Source organism: Prosopis cineraria, unplaced genomic scaffold (genome assembly GCF_029017545.1).
Source record: "Prosopis cineraria cultivar Desert tree isolate PC_DT_omini unplaced genomic scaffold, ASM2901754v1 PC3, whole genome shotgun sequence".
NCBI classification, from domain to species: domain Eukaryota; kingdom Viridiplantae; phylum Streptophyta; class Magnoliopsida; order Fabales; family Fabaceae; genus Prosopis; species Prosopis cineraria.
The window spans coordinates 36560824-36577520 of record NW_026555334.1 but is presented as its reverse complement, the minus strand read 5'-3'; the positions used below and the strand labels follow the sequence as shown (position 1 = coordinate 36577520).

The 16697-nt window shown below is 34.9% G+C and overlaps 2 protein-coding genes across 8 annotated transcripts; both read right to left on the bottom strand.

The window, feature by feature from the left end:
• Positions 1-466: 466 nt before the first annotated feature.
• On the bottom strand, positions 467-12241 carry LOC129305815 (general negative regulator of transcription subunit 3-like). 7 transcript variants are annotated; one of them, XR_008592047.1, is made up of 18 exons: positions 11923-12241; positions 11691-11822; positions 10880-11017; positions 10723-10773; positions 9886-9975; positions 9662-9808; positions 9409-9519; positions 9145-9219; positions 7760-8458; positions 6838-7008; positions 5918-6083; positions 5571-5716; positions 4364-4645; positions 4144-4278; positions 3881-4062; positions 2224-2308; positions 1207-1306; positions 467-832 (listed from the first exon to the last, which is right to left on the bottom strand). XR_008592047.1 is itself a non-coding variant. In XM_054945932.1 (17 exons), the coding sequence occupies exons 1-16, from the start codon at positions 12013-12015 to the stop codon at positions 2242-2244; spliced, it is 2685 nt and encodes an 894-aa protein (XP_054801907.1). In that variant the 5' UTR covers positions 12016-12241; the 3' UTR covers positions 467-837; positions 2224-2241. The 7 variants fall into 7 exon arrangements, 6 of the variants coding, with proteins under 6 accessions (XP_054801907.1, XP_054801905.1, XP_054801904.1 ...); XM_054945932.1 differs by lacking the exon at positions 1207-1306 and having other exon boundaries at positions 467-837; XM_054945930.1 differs by lacking the exon at positions 1207-1306.
• Positions 12242-13400: 1159 nt separating this feature from the next.
• LOC129307089 (pyruvate kinase, cytosolic isozyme-like) lies at positions 13401-15301 on the bottom strand. The gene is made up of 3 exons (XM_054947954.1): positions 14961-15301; positions 14406-14867; positions 13401-14317 (listed from the first exon to the last, which is right to left on the bottom strand). The coding sequence occupies exons 1-3, from the start codon at positions 15234-15236 to the stop codon at positions 13502-13504; spliced, it is 1554 nt and encodes a 517-aa protein (XP_054803929.1). The 5' UTR covers positions 15237-15301; the 3' UTR covers positions 13401-13501.
• Between the last annotated feature and the right edge of the window lie 1396 nt (positions 15302-16697).

The following is a 16697-nucleotide window of genomic DNA, read 5'->3' as shown; positions in this document are numbered from 1 at the left end:
GTAATTAAAGAAAAAAAATTAAATTTAAATAGTCTAAATCTCATCGGAGATGATAAGTACCATAGTGTTCATTATTCGATGAGCACAAAAGACAGTCCAAATTTAATATTAATTTTTTTTTATAATTTTTGTATTAATAAAAATAATATTTAAAATATTTTAAAATTAATTTAAAATGAACAGAAAAGTTTATTTTAAAATAAAATAAAAGGTCATAATTTGGCCACGTCTTGGTGAGCACTCGTGCACCAAATGCGAACGCTCTAGTTAGAGACGAGCTAAACAATAATCCATGATGCAATGAAACTAATCCTAGCTTAATATGGGCCAGAGGTGAGCCCACGACTAGTTTAAAATTACTGAATCCTTCTCCTGCTGGACAATTTTAAAATTCAAGATTTAAAATATCGTTGCTCGAGAATCCGCGTGGGAGTCTCGTATTGAGGAATGCCCCTAATGCTGAAACGCTACAAAATACAAGCCCAAAACTATACAACTTGTATATCTGCATATCTGCTTCCCTACTGTAGGGCTTGCTCTGGGTACAATGGAATGCGTGTTTTTAACAAGGCCGAAGCAAATTCATATGCTTTGGGCATTTGAAAACTGAAAAGGCCGAAGCCAGGTCAAAAGTTACCGTACAAAAACGGGAGTTCAATGATATCCTTGGGAAACAGAATCTCACAAGTGAAATCAGGCTAGGACGATTAGCTACAACTTAAAGGAAAGCGCTTTGGCACGGCAAACGTAAAAAATATAACTGACTGTTTAAGGAAAACCGCCAACCAATTAACTTTTCCAATCAACAGCTCCAAACAAAAATTGCAAATACCTGCACTGACATGGGTCAGATGTAATTAGAAACCAACATGGTAAGTCATTTGAAAATGCGCAGTAATTGAAAGTAAGGAGAATGCTAAGATTTCTGAGCCAACGAAAATGCACGACTTAAGCAATAACATGCATGTTACATTGTCACCAACATGTTATGCCATTAAAGGGTGCTATCGCGCTATAATCCAAAAGCGTTGATCTAGTATCTAAGTAAAAGCATGCTCCTATTAAACCAATCACTTGAAATCACGGGTTTAAGCTTCCAAAAGCATCTCACTGTTCTAGCAAATGCCAACCTCAATAGGAAAAGCCAATTTGATCACGTTTTAGTATGCATGGCATGACATTTCTTTTAATGATGCATGCCTTCACCTCAGAGTAATAATACACGTTCTGCAGACACATCTAGTCTAATGAAGAAAACCTCTATGCTTGCACTCAACCCGTCCACCTCAACCAATCATGCCTTGCACTACATTGAAGAATATAATGTTATGATATTTTACAATTATCGGTCCAAAATGACACTTTCATCAAAGTATCACTGAGTAAGACCACGGCAAAAGAGCCCAGCCGTTAAACAAGAACAAAAAATAATCACCCTCTATTTTGTTTTATTTTTCCTGGCTAGATATAAAAGTATAACAACTAATACCAGTGCATATAATAGAAGATTAAATGAACTAATATTTGATTTTAAGCATTCTATATGATAATTAATTTATTCAAAAAAAATTCTGAATATAAAGTCAAAACTTACTTTATTAAATAACTAATTAACGAGAAGTTTCCTTATAACTACAAGTTATTTATTACATCTTTGAACAAAAGCTAATATTACTTTATTAGTATTCTCTACATTATCTCAAAAATATATTATCTGAACTTAACAACTTACAAGTCACAACACATAGAGATCCATTTATTATTGTCATCTATGAATTGCATTTTTCCATATAATACAAGAAAGCCCAATTAATACATTAATATTGCACAAGTACATGAGAAGTATGTTTAATACGCATGCATAACGGCTAATGCCTCTTCTCCCTCACGCACTGGGTTGTGGGTACCATCCCAGATTCGAAACTCATTCCAATCCTTTAAAAAGCCGCGTAGCTGTGGTTGGTCATTCCAATGCATGCACAAGCCAAAACTAGTTGAAGAGCTAGTGCAAATTTGCTCTATGTCAAATTAAACATCAAAGAAACATGATAGGTAAGTTGCAAAAATGGCTATCATCATGTTGGTCTTCGTTGCATAACTTCCTTTCTTTGAAGATCACATTTCATTTAATTAAATTCAGAAGGTAAATTAGCTTTATCTATCTAATTATACCCAGAAAAAAAAAACAAGCAAAAAGGCAATGGAACTAAGACACATGATTACCAGTCTTCTGTGAACCTTCTATATGATAAGCTCATCTTCAAGATAATTATACTCAAAAGTGAACTCGGTCTTAATTCTTTGACACCTGACACACCAAAACAGAGAAAAGTCACAAGACAGAATGCACCAACGTCATTGTGATCGAGATCTTACATAGAATCAGCAAGGGGAAAAATTAGTTTATATAAAATAATCAAGTTTAGGGAACTCTTTGAAATCAGGTCTCATATATCTGCCCCAGCTAAGTAAAGCCCAAACATCAAACGATAAAGCAGTAAGGCAATTGAATATCCCTCGGAGAGTTTGGCATGCTAATGTATAATAGAATTTCAACTGTGGTGACTGGCAAATAAGACTCACATTTCATCAATGGGTAATGGTGGAGTCTTTTGAACGTACTAAATCCTCTACAAGTAGTAGTTATCAATACTAGCCAGATATCTGATACCATTAATAATGTATGCATTTCTTTACAAAGACTTACTCGGTCTGTGAATAACTTCTAATATTATATATTAAAAAAGCACAAGATTTTTTTCCACTGACAGTACCTACCAGCAAGCATAGGATGCCACCAGTTTAAAAGACTAAAAAACCTCACTACAGGTTAACAATGCAGCATTTTTTTGGCTGCTGATAAAGAATCAATAGTTACAGGTCTTCAGCATTTCTCTTCTCATAGGTCTTTCACACCATTTGCCAAATAGATATAGGTCCCCCAAACTCAAATCTAAAATCTATTAATTTTGTGAACTTGTTATTTCGATCACACTCAATTTATAAGTAGTCTAAAATTTTTAACAAGCCACACTATTCATGAGCCATAAATTATGGTTCATTTTTCAGACATCATGCAACAAATGCAACCCATACTAGTTATCCTTAAAAAATTGTAGTAATCTTTGATCTTTCTAAAAAGTGACACTAGTAGCTAGTAGGGGTGGAAATAAGTTAGGTTAAGCTAGGCTTTGGCCAAATAGGCTTAACTTGTGTGGTAGATTAGAAGCCTCAACCTGGCTTGAAGCCTGTGTAAGGCTTCCTTTTACAGCTAAAGCCTAAGCTTACCCAAAGCTTAGTTTGGTTTGAAAGCCTATTCAAAAGCCTATTTAAATAGGTCTCCAATAGATTTTAGGACTATTTAAAGTCCACATATGCACAACCAAATATACCAACCACAATATATAATAAGCAAGACTTACCAACTACAATAAAATACAACAATATAGTAAAAACATTGAAATCAATATATAAGTCCAATCTAATTGAAAATATAACCAAGAACATAGGCAAGGAAGAGCTTGTCTAGTTCTTTCAAGTTTCAATTTGAAGAAAGAACGAGAAAAAAAGGGGTGGAGTCAATTATTTCATAATTCCTAAATTAAATATCATATACATATTATATTACATATTATATATATGTAATATATTATATAATAATATATACATACATAGGCTAGTTTATAAAGTTTGTGGGCCTAGCCTATTTACTTAAATCAAAGGCTTGAACTTGGGTTAACCTATTTAGTAAATAGGTCGGGCCAGGCTGTAAGCCCCTGATAGGCTGCCTCGCCTACTTTCACTGCAGACACCAATCTACATAATAAGGGAAAATAATTATGACTGCAAACAAAAGAAAATGAAGATCTACTCAACGTACCACCCATGTTGTAGGTCATCGTTTGCAACATAGAAATCAAAGTATACATATGTTCCTTTCTCATATTCATCTGTAGCAACTTTTGGCTCTTCATGTCGCTGAAACCAAGTATTATATTTTCTGTGATACCTCCAAGACTGCTTCTTTAGCTCTTTTGCAGCCAAATATTGTTGATATGTATCCTGCAGCAAGTAAAGATGTTAGCTCAAATGACTGACTGAAGATATAATACTTATCAGTAAGCACACAAGAGGTAAAGTTACCTGCTGATAATAGAATGCAAAAAACAAGGTATCAGTTCCATATGGTTCAAGCCCTACTCTCTCCCAAAAAGCAGGATTATTGACAATGGGCGCTTGTACTTGAGGATAACTGGGAGGTGTTATTGTTGGATGCCTCTGCAGAATGAGAAAAGGAAAAGTGATCACGTAAACATAACATAGAACATAGAACCAACAAGACGATATGTATGCCAAAGCATACAGGAGTATAAGTCCTTGGGCGTTCTGAATCTTTAGGTTGCGGAAGTTTGTAGTAAGCGGCCCCAAGCATCTGTAAATCATGTAACTGATCACGCATTCCACCAGAATTAACACTTGATCCACTAAAGTTATCACCAATGGCTCCAAGGTCAGCACCAATTCTCCTTCCAATGACACCAAGGTTACCAGTAAGTTGATTGGATTGTAAAGGCTGGCCAGGAGACAAGTCAGTATCTCTGGAGGTATGAGCAGGCTCTGTTGGGAGAGAGCCATATAATCCTGCCTGCACGTCCATTAAAGAATAATTTCCAACTCACATAATTCATCACTAGATATAAATTTTCACATTATTTCATTCTTTGGGGTCATGTTCCACTGTCCACACAACACATACAAACATACACAGATAAAAAATATAAATATTTCAGAAAATAAAGCACAATCAAGTTTAAGTCTATTCAACTCATAAGATCATACATTGCCAAGCAGATTGCATCTATAATAATTTGTTCACCTCTTAACCATGAAATGGGAAAAAGTGGATGATAGAAATTGGCCAGATTTTCATGCGGTCTGTCAGTTAATTTCAACTATATTTACATATTTTGCATAACAAGACATACATGTCATAAGGTAGACATTAATTAAGATCCCATAGTTTAGTCAATTTTCAATGTCTTCCTGGTCAAAATGTTAAAACCTTTAAATATTAGGTCCCATTTGGTTACTAGAAAAGAATGAAATGGATTGAAAAAAATTAAGATAAAAATGAACTAAATCACACTTCCCCTCATAATAAACATAATAAAACTCATTAACATATACTATAAATGTGGGAATCATCACATCCTTTAAAAATCTCATAAATTATGATTTCCAACTTCATAAACTAAATTGTCCCTTCCCCTTATGAATGTATTCACCTATCCCTTTTGGTCATCTCATTTTTACCTTTAGTTTTTCAATCCATTCTATTCCATTTTATTTTAGTAAGCAAACATGACCTTAGTCATTCTTGGGTAAAACATCCAGAACCGGTCAATACAAGCTCTGATGCAATAGAAGAATAAGGCAAGCAAAAGGCATTTTTTTAGAACACACACTAAGAGAACAAAACGAACAAAAAAGCATATTTCTGCATTTTATAATGGAAAACGATAAGAGAATGTTTCTTCAAGAATATAATGGGTAGGAGTTAGTCAACATACCGGAGAATCAGCAGCATATGTGGATTTCAAATCATCTTCATTTATAAGATTCTTGCCAAGCCCAGCATTAGCAGTAGATTCAGTTACTCCCTCATCAGGAAAATTCAGTTGTTGCTGTTGATCTTCAACCACAGAATTTCCAATGTCTGCAGAAGCAAATATCATTATATACCCAATATAAACTCTCCGAGGAGAAAAATAATACTCTCACCACCATCCCACCCAAGAAAAGAATTACATATTGAGACTAGAGAAGAAGCGCAACAACTAATCATTTAATCCAAATGAAAGGGGCAGAAATATTCAACAAAAAAACTAATGGCAATTATGAGCACCATGAACCTTACCAGCATCTTTAGAAACACCTGCAATCAACTGCTGCGGGTTAGATGGGGAATTTATCGAATTAGGTGTCAGCTGAAGTGTGGTAGATGGAATGCTACTGAAACCTGGTGCCTGGGTTCCCAGTCCAAGACCAGATTGAGAGGAAATAGAAGAGCCCTGGGAGCTAAACTGAACAAGTAGTAGAATGTCATATACTGTTTAACAGAATTAACAGTTAAGCAGAATATGTTAAGTTGCAGAAAAGAGTACACAAAGAAGGGGGCAAATAGAAAACTCCACAAATAGTACATGCTGCAATGGATCCTACTATAGTAATATAAGGCTAGACAGAACTTTTACTCACAGATATTAATATCATAATCTAAGCAGAAGTTGCCTTCATAGTTCAATATATTTTCCTATTCCTAGATACATGCAATAATTCAACCACAGAAACATATGACCAAGATATAAATTAAATTAATTAAAAAAAATTCAGGACCATTTTCCACATTTCCCCAAAACTTCCAGTTTTGTTTGCAATGGAATCAAAGATGGATAATAAAATAAAAAATTCAATAATAGTTTTACTTGTGATAACAAAAAGGCATAAAGTAACAAGTGAAAAGGCATATGAAAAAGTATTTTACAAAAGATACTCAAGGGAACAATAAGTATGACAGCAAGCTCTGTCCAAACAACTCTGAAATCTCCAAGATCTGAAAAAAAATAGGCACAAACTTGGCAACAAATTAGTGCCATGAATTACAATTTATTTTTCAAACCACAATTATCAAACTAGTAAGCAATCATGAATAACACAACATATAAGAAAAACGGCAAGGAAGAAAGAGAATATTATGTTAAGCATTCTGACCTATAGTGAAATTTTCAGAAGTAAATGAACATTAAGTACAACCCAAATTTCAGGTACAATGAGTACCTGCTGCAATAGAGGGTTTTGCTGCTGCACAGGAAATTGCTTTTGATTCCCTCCACCAAGAGAAGGCATCCCAAGAAGGGTATTGTGCCCTTGTTGCTGAACTTGCTGAAACTTCTGCAAAAATTTCTCTCTTTGATCAGGAGTTATTTCAGTTCTTCCTCGAAGCTGCCCCTGAAAATAAATATCAATCAACTCCTTGTAGTATAGGTTCAACATTAAAAAATAAAATAATATAACCAACCACAGAGGATATTGAACAGTACTGTCACGTGTTTCTTGGAATGCACTAATACCTTGCTTCAATTCCCAATACACAAGCCAGAATGATGCCCAGCAAGATACAACTCATTAAACCCATCAAATTCAAAAAGGAGAGGAAATTGTTTGAAGTGTTTTCAAATAGGATGAGCAACTGATAATAAAATGTGTTTAATAACCAACAAGTGTAGGTAAGTATGCCCACACCTATGGATCAATTTTCTATGAGAATACAAGCACAGATCATAAAATCTTATGAACATACAAAAAATGAATGTATACAAAGCAAGAGCAAGGGTCACCTATGAGTGAAATGTCACAAAGCTGACTAATTGACCATAAAAAAGGACATAAATTTAAAGATTACACCACAGAACTTCTGAAATGGTCTTTTAATCCAAGACGATTGTCAAATGACAGTGTTAGTGCTCCAATTCTTCCCATTATAAACCAATAAATCCTTGCATATATTAAAAAAAAAATTAAATTTGTATACTTGTTTCTAGTCTTCTAGAGTAAGTATATACGTCAACAGATTCTATTCCATGGTTATCAACGCAATTTTTCACTCGTTTCCCCATTGAAAAGGTATCACAGGATAATTAAAAAATTCAATCAATTATGCATCACAGTTTACCAACTGTTGATAAAATACAAAATTTACCATCTCATTCTGGTTCTGGAAGGGGCTTCCAGGTCTCCATTGCAGGCCAGGCATCACAGAAGAAGAAAAAACTCTCCCAGGGACAGCCACAGTCTCATTAACATTTACAGAGTCGAATGAGGCACTTCCATCATTACCCTTTGCAGCCTGAGGTAAGATTGTTCTGTTACTAAGGGGAGATGTAAGAGGTTGCACCATCGCAGCACTTCCAAGTCTATCATCAGCACCCAATATGTTTCTCTTTGTTATTTCAGATGCTGAAGGGACTGAACCAAGTGACCCAATGCTGGAAACAATGTTGCCTGAACCAAGAGGGATACTGGAGGATGCTTGATTTGCCAGGCTGTTTATGCTAACGTCCCTCACAAGCACAGCATCAGAAAGAGATGGAGATGGTCTCCGTCCAGGGAAGCTACTAATTTCTTCTTCCTTTGCAGAGCTAGACTGATTTACAGAAGATGAAGAATTCAAAGCAGTAGGATTCTCCAAGGTACTCCGAACAGAATTTGAACCAGGAAGAACTGATGCAATGGGTGGTACACTGGAGAAGTTATGAGTCGAAATATTCATAGAAATAAGAGCTGTTTGGTTCCCAGCTGGTGTTGAAGTAGCAGAATTAATTCCGACACTTTTAGAAGGTGGAGTTCTCGCACCAATATCAGAATTGCTATCCTGGGAAGCTGTATCATCAGCTTGCTCCTGACCAGAAGTATCTTGATTATTAGAAGTCAAAGTTATCTCAGACAAGAAACATCAATAATCTTCATCTTTTTAGGAATCATCTAACAATATGTGGCTTTGATTTTGTTGTTTTTGACTGGTTGCCTGATAATTCAGACACATGCACTCAGCAGTTCTACAATTATGATCCCATCACCCCCTATTATTCTTGACAGGGCAACATTGGATCAAAACATATTGGATAACAGGTAGAAAGCGTCAATTCAGAGCCAATTGAATAAAAGTAAAATGCATGAACAACATTTTATATGCTTCAAAAAATAAGAGTCAAGAATATGAAAATCAGTTACATAAACACACACGAAGTTCCCCACGTGTGAACAAAGTTTGTTAAACATCCTCGATAAAATAACATTTTAAGCATCAATCTCAAAGCAAAAAAATAACTTGATACATATAACAGACAAAACAAACCTTTAGAGTGTTAACAAATACTGACCATTAACTTCCCATTTCAACTTCAATTAGTTTTGCTATGACTTCAAATATGTCCATGCCATTCTTCAAGACAAAGCAAAACAGCCTCTATGACTCTCTTCAATTAAAAATGTGAATCCAAACACAAGTTTCATGTTGGTTTCGATATTCAACAAAACTCACCCCAAAACATACATTTTCAGATCCAGAAAGCAAGAAACACATACAGATGTCTGAGATGCTGATGTTGACGCTGGTGCTGATGCTACCGCAGAATTCTTTAAGCTAAGAGCAGTTGTGCCCTACCAATACCAAGATATCAACACCAAAAAAAAAAAAAGCCAGTTCAACATTGCATTCACCATGCTGCTAGAAAGGCATGCAACATGCAATATTCATATACCCCAATCCCATAATATAAATATACACCATTCCATGTCCACAAGATTTCCCACATTTGATATTCAACAAATCAAAGCATGAGCAAATACCTTAGCAATACCAGGGGGGCCAATTGTAACAAGATCTTCAAGAGACTCCACCTTATCCAGAGGTAATGAACTGTATAGCTGATCAACATCACTGAATTCATCAAAGTCCTCCTGTAGGGGGAAAAAAGAGTCAAGCAACAAAAGAATCGATAACCGTCAAAAAGTTTGTATACTATCAACCATAAACAACTCTCCATCTCAAGATTATATAAGAGGAGGATATCATCGTCTAACTAGTGTTCAAAAGACAGACCTGGTTACGCTCTACATAGTCTTCCAAGAAATCTTTGACATCATTAACCTGCTCAGCACTTAGCTCATCATTATCAAGTAGCCTCAAAAGCAATTCACATTTCTTTATGTGAGCCTTGTGCCGAGTAATTGATGTCTCTAGATGTGTCTGTAAACACAAAAAATAAGTGGATAGCCATAGGGAAGGTAAATCATCACTGCTATAACATGTGCTTTACTCCATACCAGTCTGGGTGGCCTATTCTTCCCTTTTTTGACAGAAATCCCTTCAACCTCAGCTTCAAAGTTATCAATCTGAGATTCCAATTCCCCAACCTACTCAAGTATTAAAATATAATAAGGATAATATGAAAAAAAAAATAGAAAAAATGTTTTCCAGAGGATGGTATAAGTATAAGAATATGTCTACATGATTTATATAAATATTATATAACATCATTTAATTTAAATAACATATGGTTACAGAGAAACCCTAATCAATCACCATGGAAACAGGCACTAGACCTGAATAAACAGAATTGGTACAGAAGCAAGCCTTAAGAACCAATGTTAGCCTGTGATGAAACCATCAACACTGGTATTATTTATATATAAGTACTAGTACTTCTTCCTCAAACAGATTGCAGAACAAGAAGGAAAAAACCAGTTCATTGCAATAAAAAACAAAGGATAAAGAATAAAGAAAACTCCTCTAGCATTTGAGAGACCAAGTCTCTCTCCTCGCACAATGCAATCTTGCCTCCTAAAGTCAGACCCCACACAGAGCTTAAATACCACAATGCCCTTGCTCTGTCCCAGCCAGCTGAAACACATGAGAAGTTAAGTATCCCTCCTAAAATAAACCTTTTGATATTTGGGCCAATCCCTTGTGCCCCTGTCAGTTTTCTATTAGTTGAAGGGTTTCAGCAGTCAACCATCTGTATGATTTTTCATACTGCAATAACCATAAAATATATGGCAAATAAAGCTGACTGTTTGCTGGAAAGAGCTCTGTTTAGTGTGTGTTAAAGCATACAAGCTACTAATGCAACAAATAATAGGCATAATTGAGATTATTCTTACCACATTGTTCAACCAATCCCTTGTCTCCGATTTAGCCTTCTCCTTAGGATCCTGTTAGAAAACATTGTGAAACGCAATTTTCAGCCCAAAGCCACAAAATAAGAGTTGTATACCAAATAGGAGGTAGGAGAAGTACTTCCAGAGGTCAAAGACTCACAGTTTTGGGCTGTTGGCCCAAGCCTTCTTTGGAGAAAGCTTTGGTCTTAGTCTCCTTCTCACAGATCTTAAATCTTTCCATTTCATGCTCAATGTGTTTGCGAGCATCCACCAGGGCCTGCTCATAAGAGGCACTGACCTATGTCAAGTAATGTCAAAAGAAACAAAGAGAAAAAGTCAATTCACAATCAAGGAGATAAAATTCAACGTTTAATATAAAAGCATATCAAACCACTCCATCACACTAGTCAGCCTGAGAGGCATTCTAGAATGACATTTCCAAAGTACCAAAAAAAAAACAAAGAAAGAAAGAAAGGAACTGGGAGAGATGCAAAAAGCTAAACAATAAATGGCATCACCTAATCAAAGGGGTTAATAATTATCCTGTCAGATCCATATATGCTAACTTAAAACATGCAAGTGGAAAAACTCCGTGCCATTAGGCCAAAGAGATCAATAGACAATATTCTCAACATTGGCAGATTATAGAGATTTAAAATTCAACGTTCCTAGAATGACTTTTTTTTTTTTTTTGGTTATTATTCCCAAGGCCAATTTCCAACTCCACTAAATTTACAGCTCAACTTACAAATTTAGCGAAATACATTAGGTCCATTGCTGAGTCATCGCTGGGAAACTTAACAGTGTCGACTGATAATATTATAAATGCAACGATGTGCATGGTGAATAAACGTTGATGAGGATATATTAATGCAGGTAGATATCTAGAATTTCTCATCTATTATGCCTTCCACATAATGGCTCTCTGGTTGATATGCAGAATAAGCTTATGTGAGAAGAAATTGATTGACCTTCTTATCCTTGATCTCACTAGACTGAATCCAGGTCTTAATCTGGTCTCTGTACCTCTGAAGCTTCTTAATCTCCTTCTTCAGGTCTGCCTCAAATTTCTCCTTCTGGTTAGCGTTGTCAGTATCGTAAACCTAACCAAAAAATCCAAAAACCAAACCAAACCAAAATGAGGTTACACATTCTAGTCCGAGACAATCGAAAGACAATAACGAAAGAAAAAGAATGAAGAACCTTAATCCAGATACTATCGAAGACTTCAACGCCTTCTTGAACCTTCTTCAGGACACGATCTATCTCACCCTGAAGTTTACGACTTGCACCCATTTGCCTAATTCAATTCGAAGGATCAATTATCCGTAGCCTTATCAATTCCAAGGTGCTCTGGTGGCCAAAAAGATTCCTGAGTGCTCGATGATAATTGATGCTCTAGGGTTTCACTACTTCGGCAAGATTTCACTGACTCTGGACAGTCATTTCGTCCTTCAAGTCAGATTTTGGGACGGAGGCAGGCACGATCATGGGAATTGGGAGGACGAAGTGCGAAGCCGGTGACGTGGAAATATAACCGTTTCTTGTTTTTCTTTTAACACCTAGCATCGCGCGCTCGCGCGTGCCATTTGTTAAAGTTTAAATTATACAGTGAATATTTCTCTGTTTAAAAATTTTTAAAATATAATTATTTATTTTTATTAATAATACTTTTATATTTATTATAAAGTATTTAATAAAAATAAATATAAAAAAATAGAATTAGTTAAAAAATAGATAATTATTTTATTAGAGGGTGACAATTAATTAAAAATATCTTACATTTTTAAACAGAGAAAATATTTATACTAAAAAAATTATTAAAATTTTATTTTAAAAATATAAATTATTTTTAAAATAATATTATTTTTTATATTTATTTTTATTTAATAAAATATTTATTTATTACAAGAACTTAAAAAAAACACATTAATTACATATTAAAATACTAAAAAAACCTAACATTTTTAAACATTCAATATTCAACCCCTAAAAAAATATCTTATATTTTTAAATGGGAAGTATATTTTAAATTATAAAAAGATAAAACACAAAATATAATTATAATTATAATTTATGTTATTAGAAATTATTTTTTAAAAAAATTAATTGATAGAAAATAAAAAATAAATTGGGTCAGATTGCTACAGTGCCAATACGACGCAAATTACAAAGGAGAAAAAGGTTTATTTATAACATGCTTGTGATTTAGGAAGTGAATGACCCTAAAATATTAAATATTATATATATCTAATGAAAAGTAGTTAATATCTAATACTAGTATTACTCAAAATTCATTTAGATGTTTGTATTTTTTTTTATTTCGGAGAATTCAAATTTTTAGGTTTTGCAGTTGATTAAATAAAAATTTGGATACGACCTGATTTTTTTTCTACTTTTTCATTTTTTATTATTAGAATATAAACGAAATTTTGAAGTATTGAAACTAAGTATGAGCTTTTGAAATTAAATTTGTATTCTATTAAGATGTATAATTGAGAATTTGAATCCTAAAAATTGAGAAGGCTGGTTACAAGTTTAGTCTATACCTTACTCCACAATAAAAGGACCTATTTTTTAATGGAATTTTTCTTTTTCTTTTCTTTTTTCTTTTTAAGTTTCCTGGATGACAGGATTATCATATAAACAAATATTAGAACTTATGCTTTTAAGTAAAAGACTAAGAAAATCAGGGCTTTACCTGATTAATTCAAAAATGAAAATAAACAGTTTTCATACAAAAAAGGGCATCCCATCTCTGACTTCCCGCAGGGAAAAGCCCTCAGTTAACATCCACTATCTTAATGACAGTACCAGATTCAACTCGATGCAATGCCACAACGGAGTCTCCAGGCTTGCACAGATGATGTCTCTTGGCATATTCGAGAGCAAATTCAATGGTTTCTTCTGTTGATTCAGTTTGTGAAGCTCCTGCAGATCCTGTACTCAAAACAGGCACCAACCCACGGTAAATAAGGCTATGTCTTGCCGGTGCTTCATCACTGCAAGACCATTCAAAAGAATCTGTAGCTATTATCTCAGGGACCACTGCAGACAGAATTGGCATGCCTGGTCTGTACTTGGATACTAGCTTAGCTGTGGTTCCTCCTCTGGTCAGAACTAATATCAGAGCTGCGTTTATGCAATTTGCAGTTCTTACCGCAGCAGAAGCCATACTCTCCAGAGGGCTCATTGGAGTTGGGGCGGTTTCCATTTTTCTCTTGAACAGTTCTCCATAGTTGATGAAATTCTCTGCTTCTACACAGATTTTAGCCATGGTTTGGACGGCGATTTCTGGGTATGCTCCTGCGGCTGTTTCGCCACTGAGCATCACGCAGTCAGTACCGTCTAGAACTGCATTGGCAACATCAGTTGCTTCAGCGCGTGTAGGCCTGGGAGACTTGACCATGGACTCTAGCATCTGAGTGGCTGTCACTACTGGCTTTCCTTGTAAGTTTGCCTTGTGGATCATTGCTTTCTGAGCAAGAAATATCTTCTCTGTTGGAATTTCCATCCCCAGGTCTCCCCTTGCCACCATGAATGCATCTGAATTCCCAAGTATTTCGTCGAAATTGACAATCCCTTCTTGATTTTCAACCTGTCACAGCGCAGAAAATTAAAACATAATCAGTACAAAAAGGATGGTGACTTTTCTCAAAGATGAAGTTTGACAACTCTGATGATACCTTGGACATGAGAAGGATTCTTTTAGCATGTTCCCCGAGTAGATTTCTGACCTCCAGAAGGTCCGAACCTTTGCGAACAAAAGAGAGAGCGATAATGTCAATGTTGTTAGGAATCCCCCACTTCAAAATGTCCTCCTTGTCCTTGTCTGTTAAGGTTGGAAGATCAACAACCACGCCAGGAAGATTAACGTTCTTCCTCTCACCCAGGACTGCAGAGTTTTCGCACCGACACCGAATCGTACCATTCTCAATTTCACATTCCAACACGGTGAAACTAATAGTCCCGTCAGCACACAAAACAGTACTTCCCGGTTCCAAATCATGAGCCAACTTTTTGTAGCTCATGCTGATCATATTCTCGTCCCCTTTTATGCTATAATCGGTCGTGACAGTGATCTCTTGCCCTCCTTGCAGCTGTACGGGCTTTCCATCCTTCAGAAACCCGGTTCGAATCTCCGGACCCTGTAATGGATCGAATTCCACTATATAAGATAAACAGAAAGCAATACAAGAAGCCGAAAGAAGAAAACACGGCTAGTGTAAAGTAGGATTAACCTTGGTATCCAACATAACGGCACAGAGGATGCCTGTGTTGTTCATGGCTGTTCTGAGATGATCAAGGGTCTCTTGGTGGTAAGAGTGAGAGCCATGAGAGAAGTTGAAGCGAGCCACGTTCATGCCTGCCTTTAGAAGCTTCTCCAACATGTCCACGGATCGACTTGATGGTCCCAACGTGCAAACTATCTTGGTCTTAGGCCTCACAGTGGTTCCCGCCATACCTCTTTTGAGTGCTATCTCCATCCCCTCGATGTGATATGTGTCTTTTCTCATAATGATCTTCGGACCCTGAAGCAATATATAGATAAATAAGTTCAGAAAAGGGTTCAGACTTGTATTAGCTTAGGACCCAAGCAAGAAGGGTACGCGCGCAGGAATAAGGCACAATGCGTCTCACATTACTGGCTAGTATTGCTAATGCTAACCAATGTCTTTTACTTTAACTAAAAGAACGATGCGAATGCGTTGGGCCACAGACAAAGGAATCGTGTAATTTACAAGTCTGAGAGCATTCAGCCAGCACAATACAGAATCAGCATATGACTATGTGTCATCTAAAGATGAATTACTTACGATGCAGAGAAGGGGCTCTTTTAGCGATGTCACAGTTGAAAAACAAAATTGATGGAAGATCGAATACTATATTATTCGCGTTATGCATTTGTCATTGAGTCTGCGGTATATTTATAGACACGGCTTAGTGATTGATAACTCTGTTGCTCCAAGTTTAATAAGGATATGATAGGATTATCTTATTGGACCATTCTCTGAATATCTAAATTCAATTCAAATATATATTGAAAATTTGAAATACTACTGTGACATATCTCAAGCTTTATCTTGATATAAAGATAGATAATTTAATAAAATGTAACAAACAAAAATATTATTTAAACATAGCATATTCTTTCTTTTATTACAGGATACTGGTCAAATTTTTCTATATTTATATAACCAACAAATCCTACTCCCCAAAGAGCATTTTCATGGTCGTCTTTTTTAATTTTCTTTATAATCTAAATTCCTTTTTTCAGCCATATCAATATTTTGGCATCCTCTCCCCAATAAAAACAACCCGGTTGGTTGTTAAAAAAAAAAGTTTAATAAATCTAAATATAAACTATGTATATTCAACTCAAATAAATTTGAGTTTTATCTTTTTATAATTATTTTCGAATAACCTCCAAGAGCATTTTCATGATTTCATCTTTTTAAAATTGTTTCTATGACCTAAAAATTATTTAAAAAATCTAATGATGTGGATATCTAGTTATCTACTTCCTGTTACTCATTTCACTAAAAAGACGAAGAATGTTTGGTTTACACGTCCAAGAATCAACAGCTCTAAAACAAATTGAAAAAGCTACAGATTAGTTTACAACCTAAAAGGCTAAAACCATGAAATATCTAAAAATAAATAATAAAATATTTATTTTTGACACACTTTTAGAAACATAATAAGAAACTTACTTTCTAGGAAAATGTAGTCTTTTATTTAAAAAAATGATAAAAATATATCTTTTTTGGTCAATAAAATGATAAAAATATATCAGGAATATAAAGATTAATATCACAATATTAATAGAATTTTATTTTTAAAAAAATTTCTCACCATTTTGAAATATGAACTCAAAATTTAGAAGTATTAGATAGGATGCATTTAAAAAATTAAATATTTTTAATTAAAAACAATACTATACATACATACATATATATATATATATATATATCCTA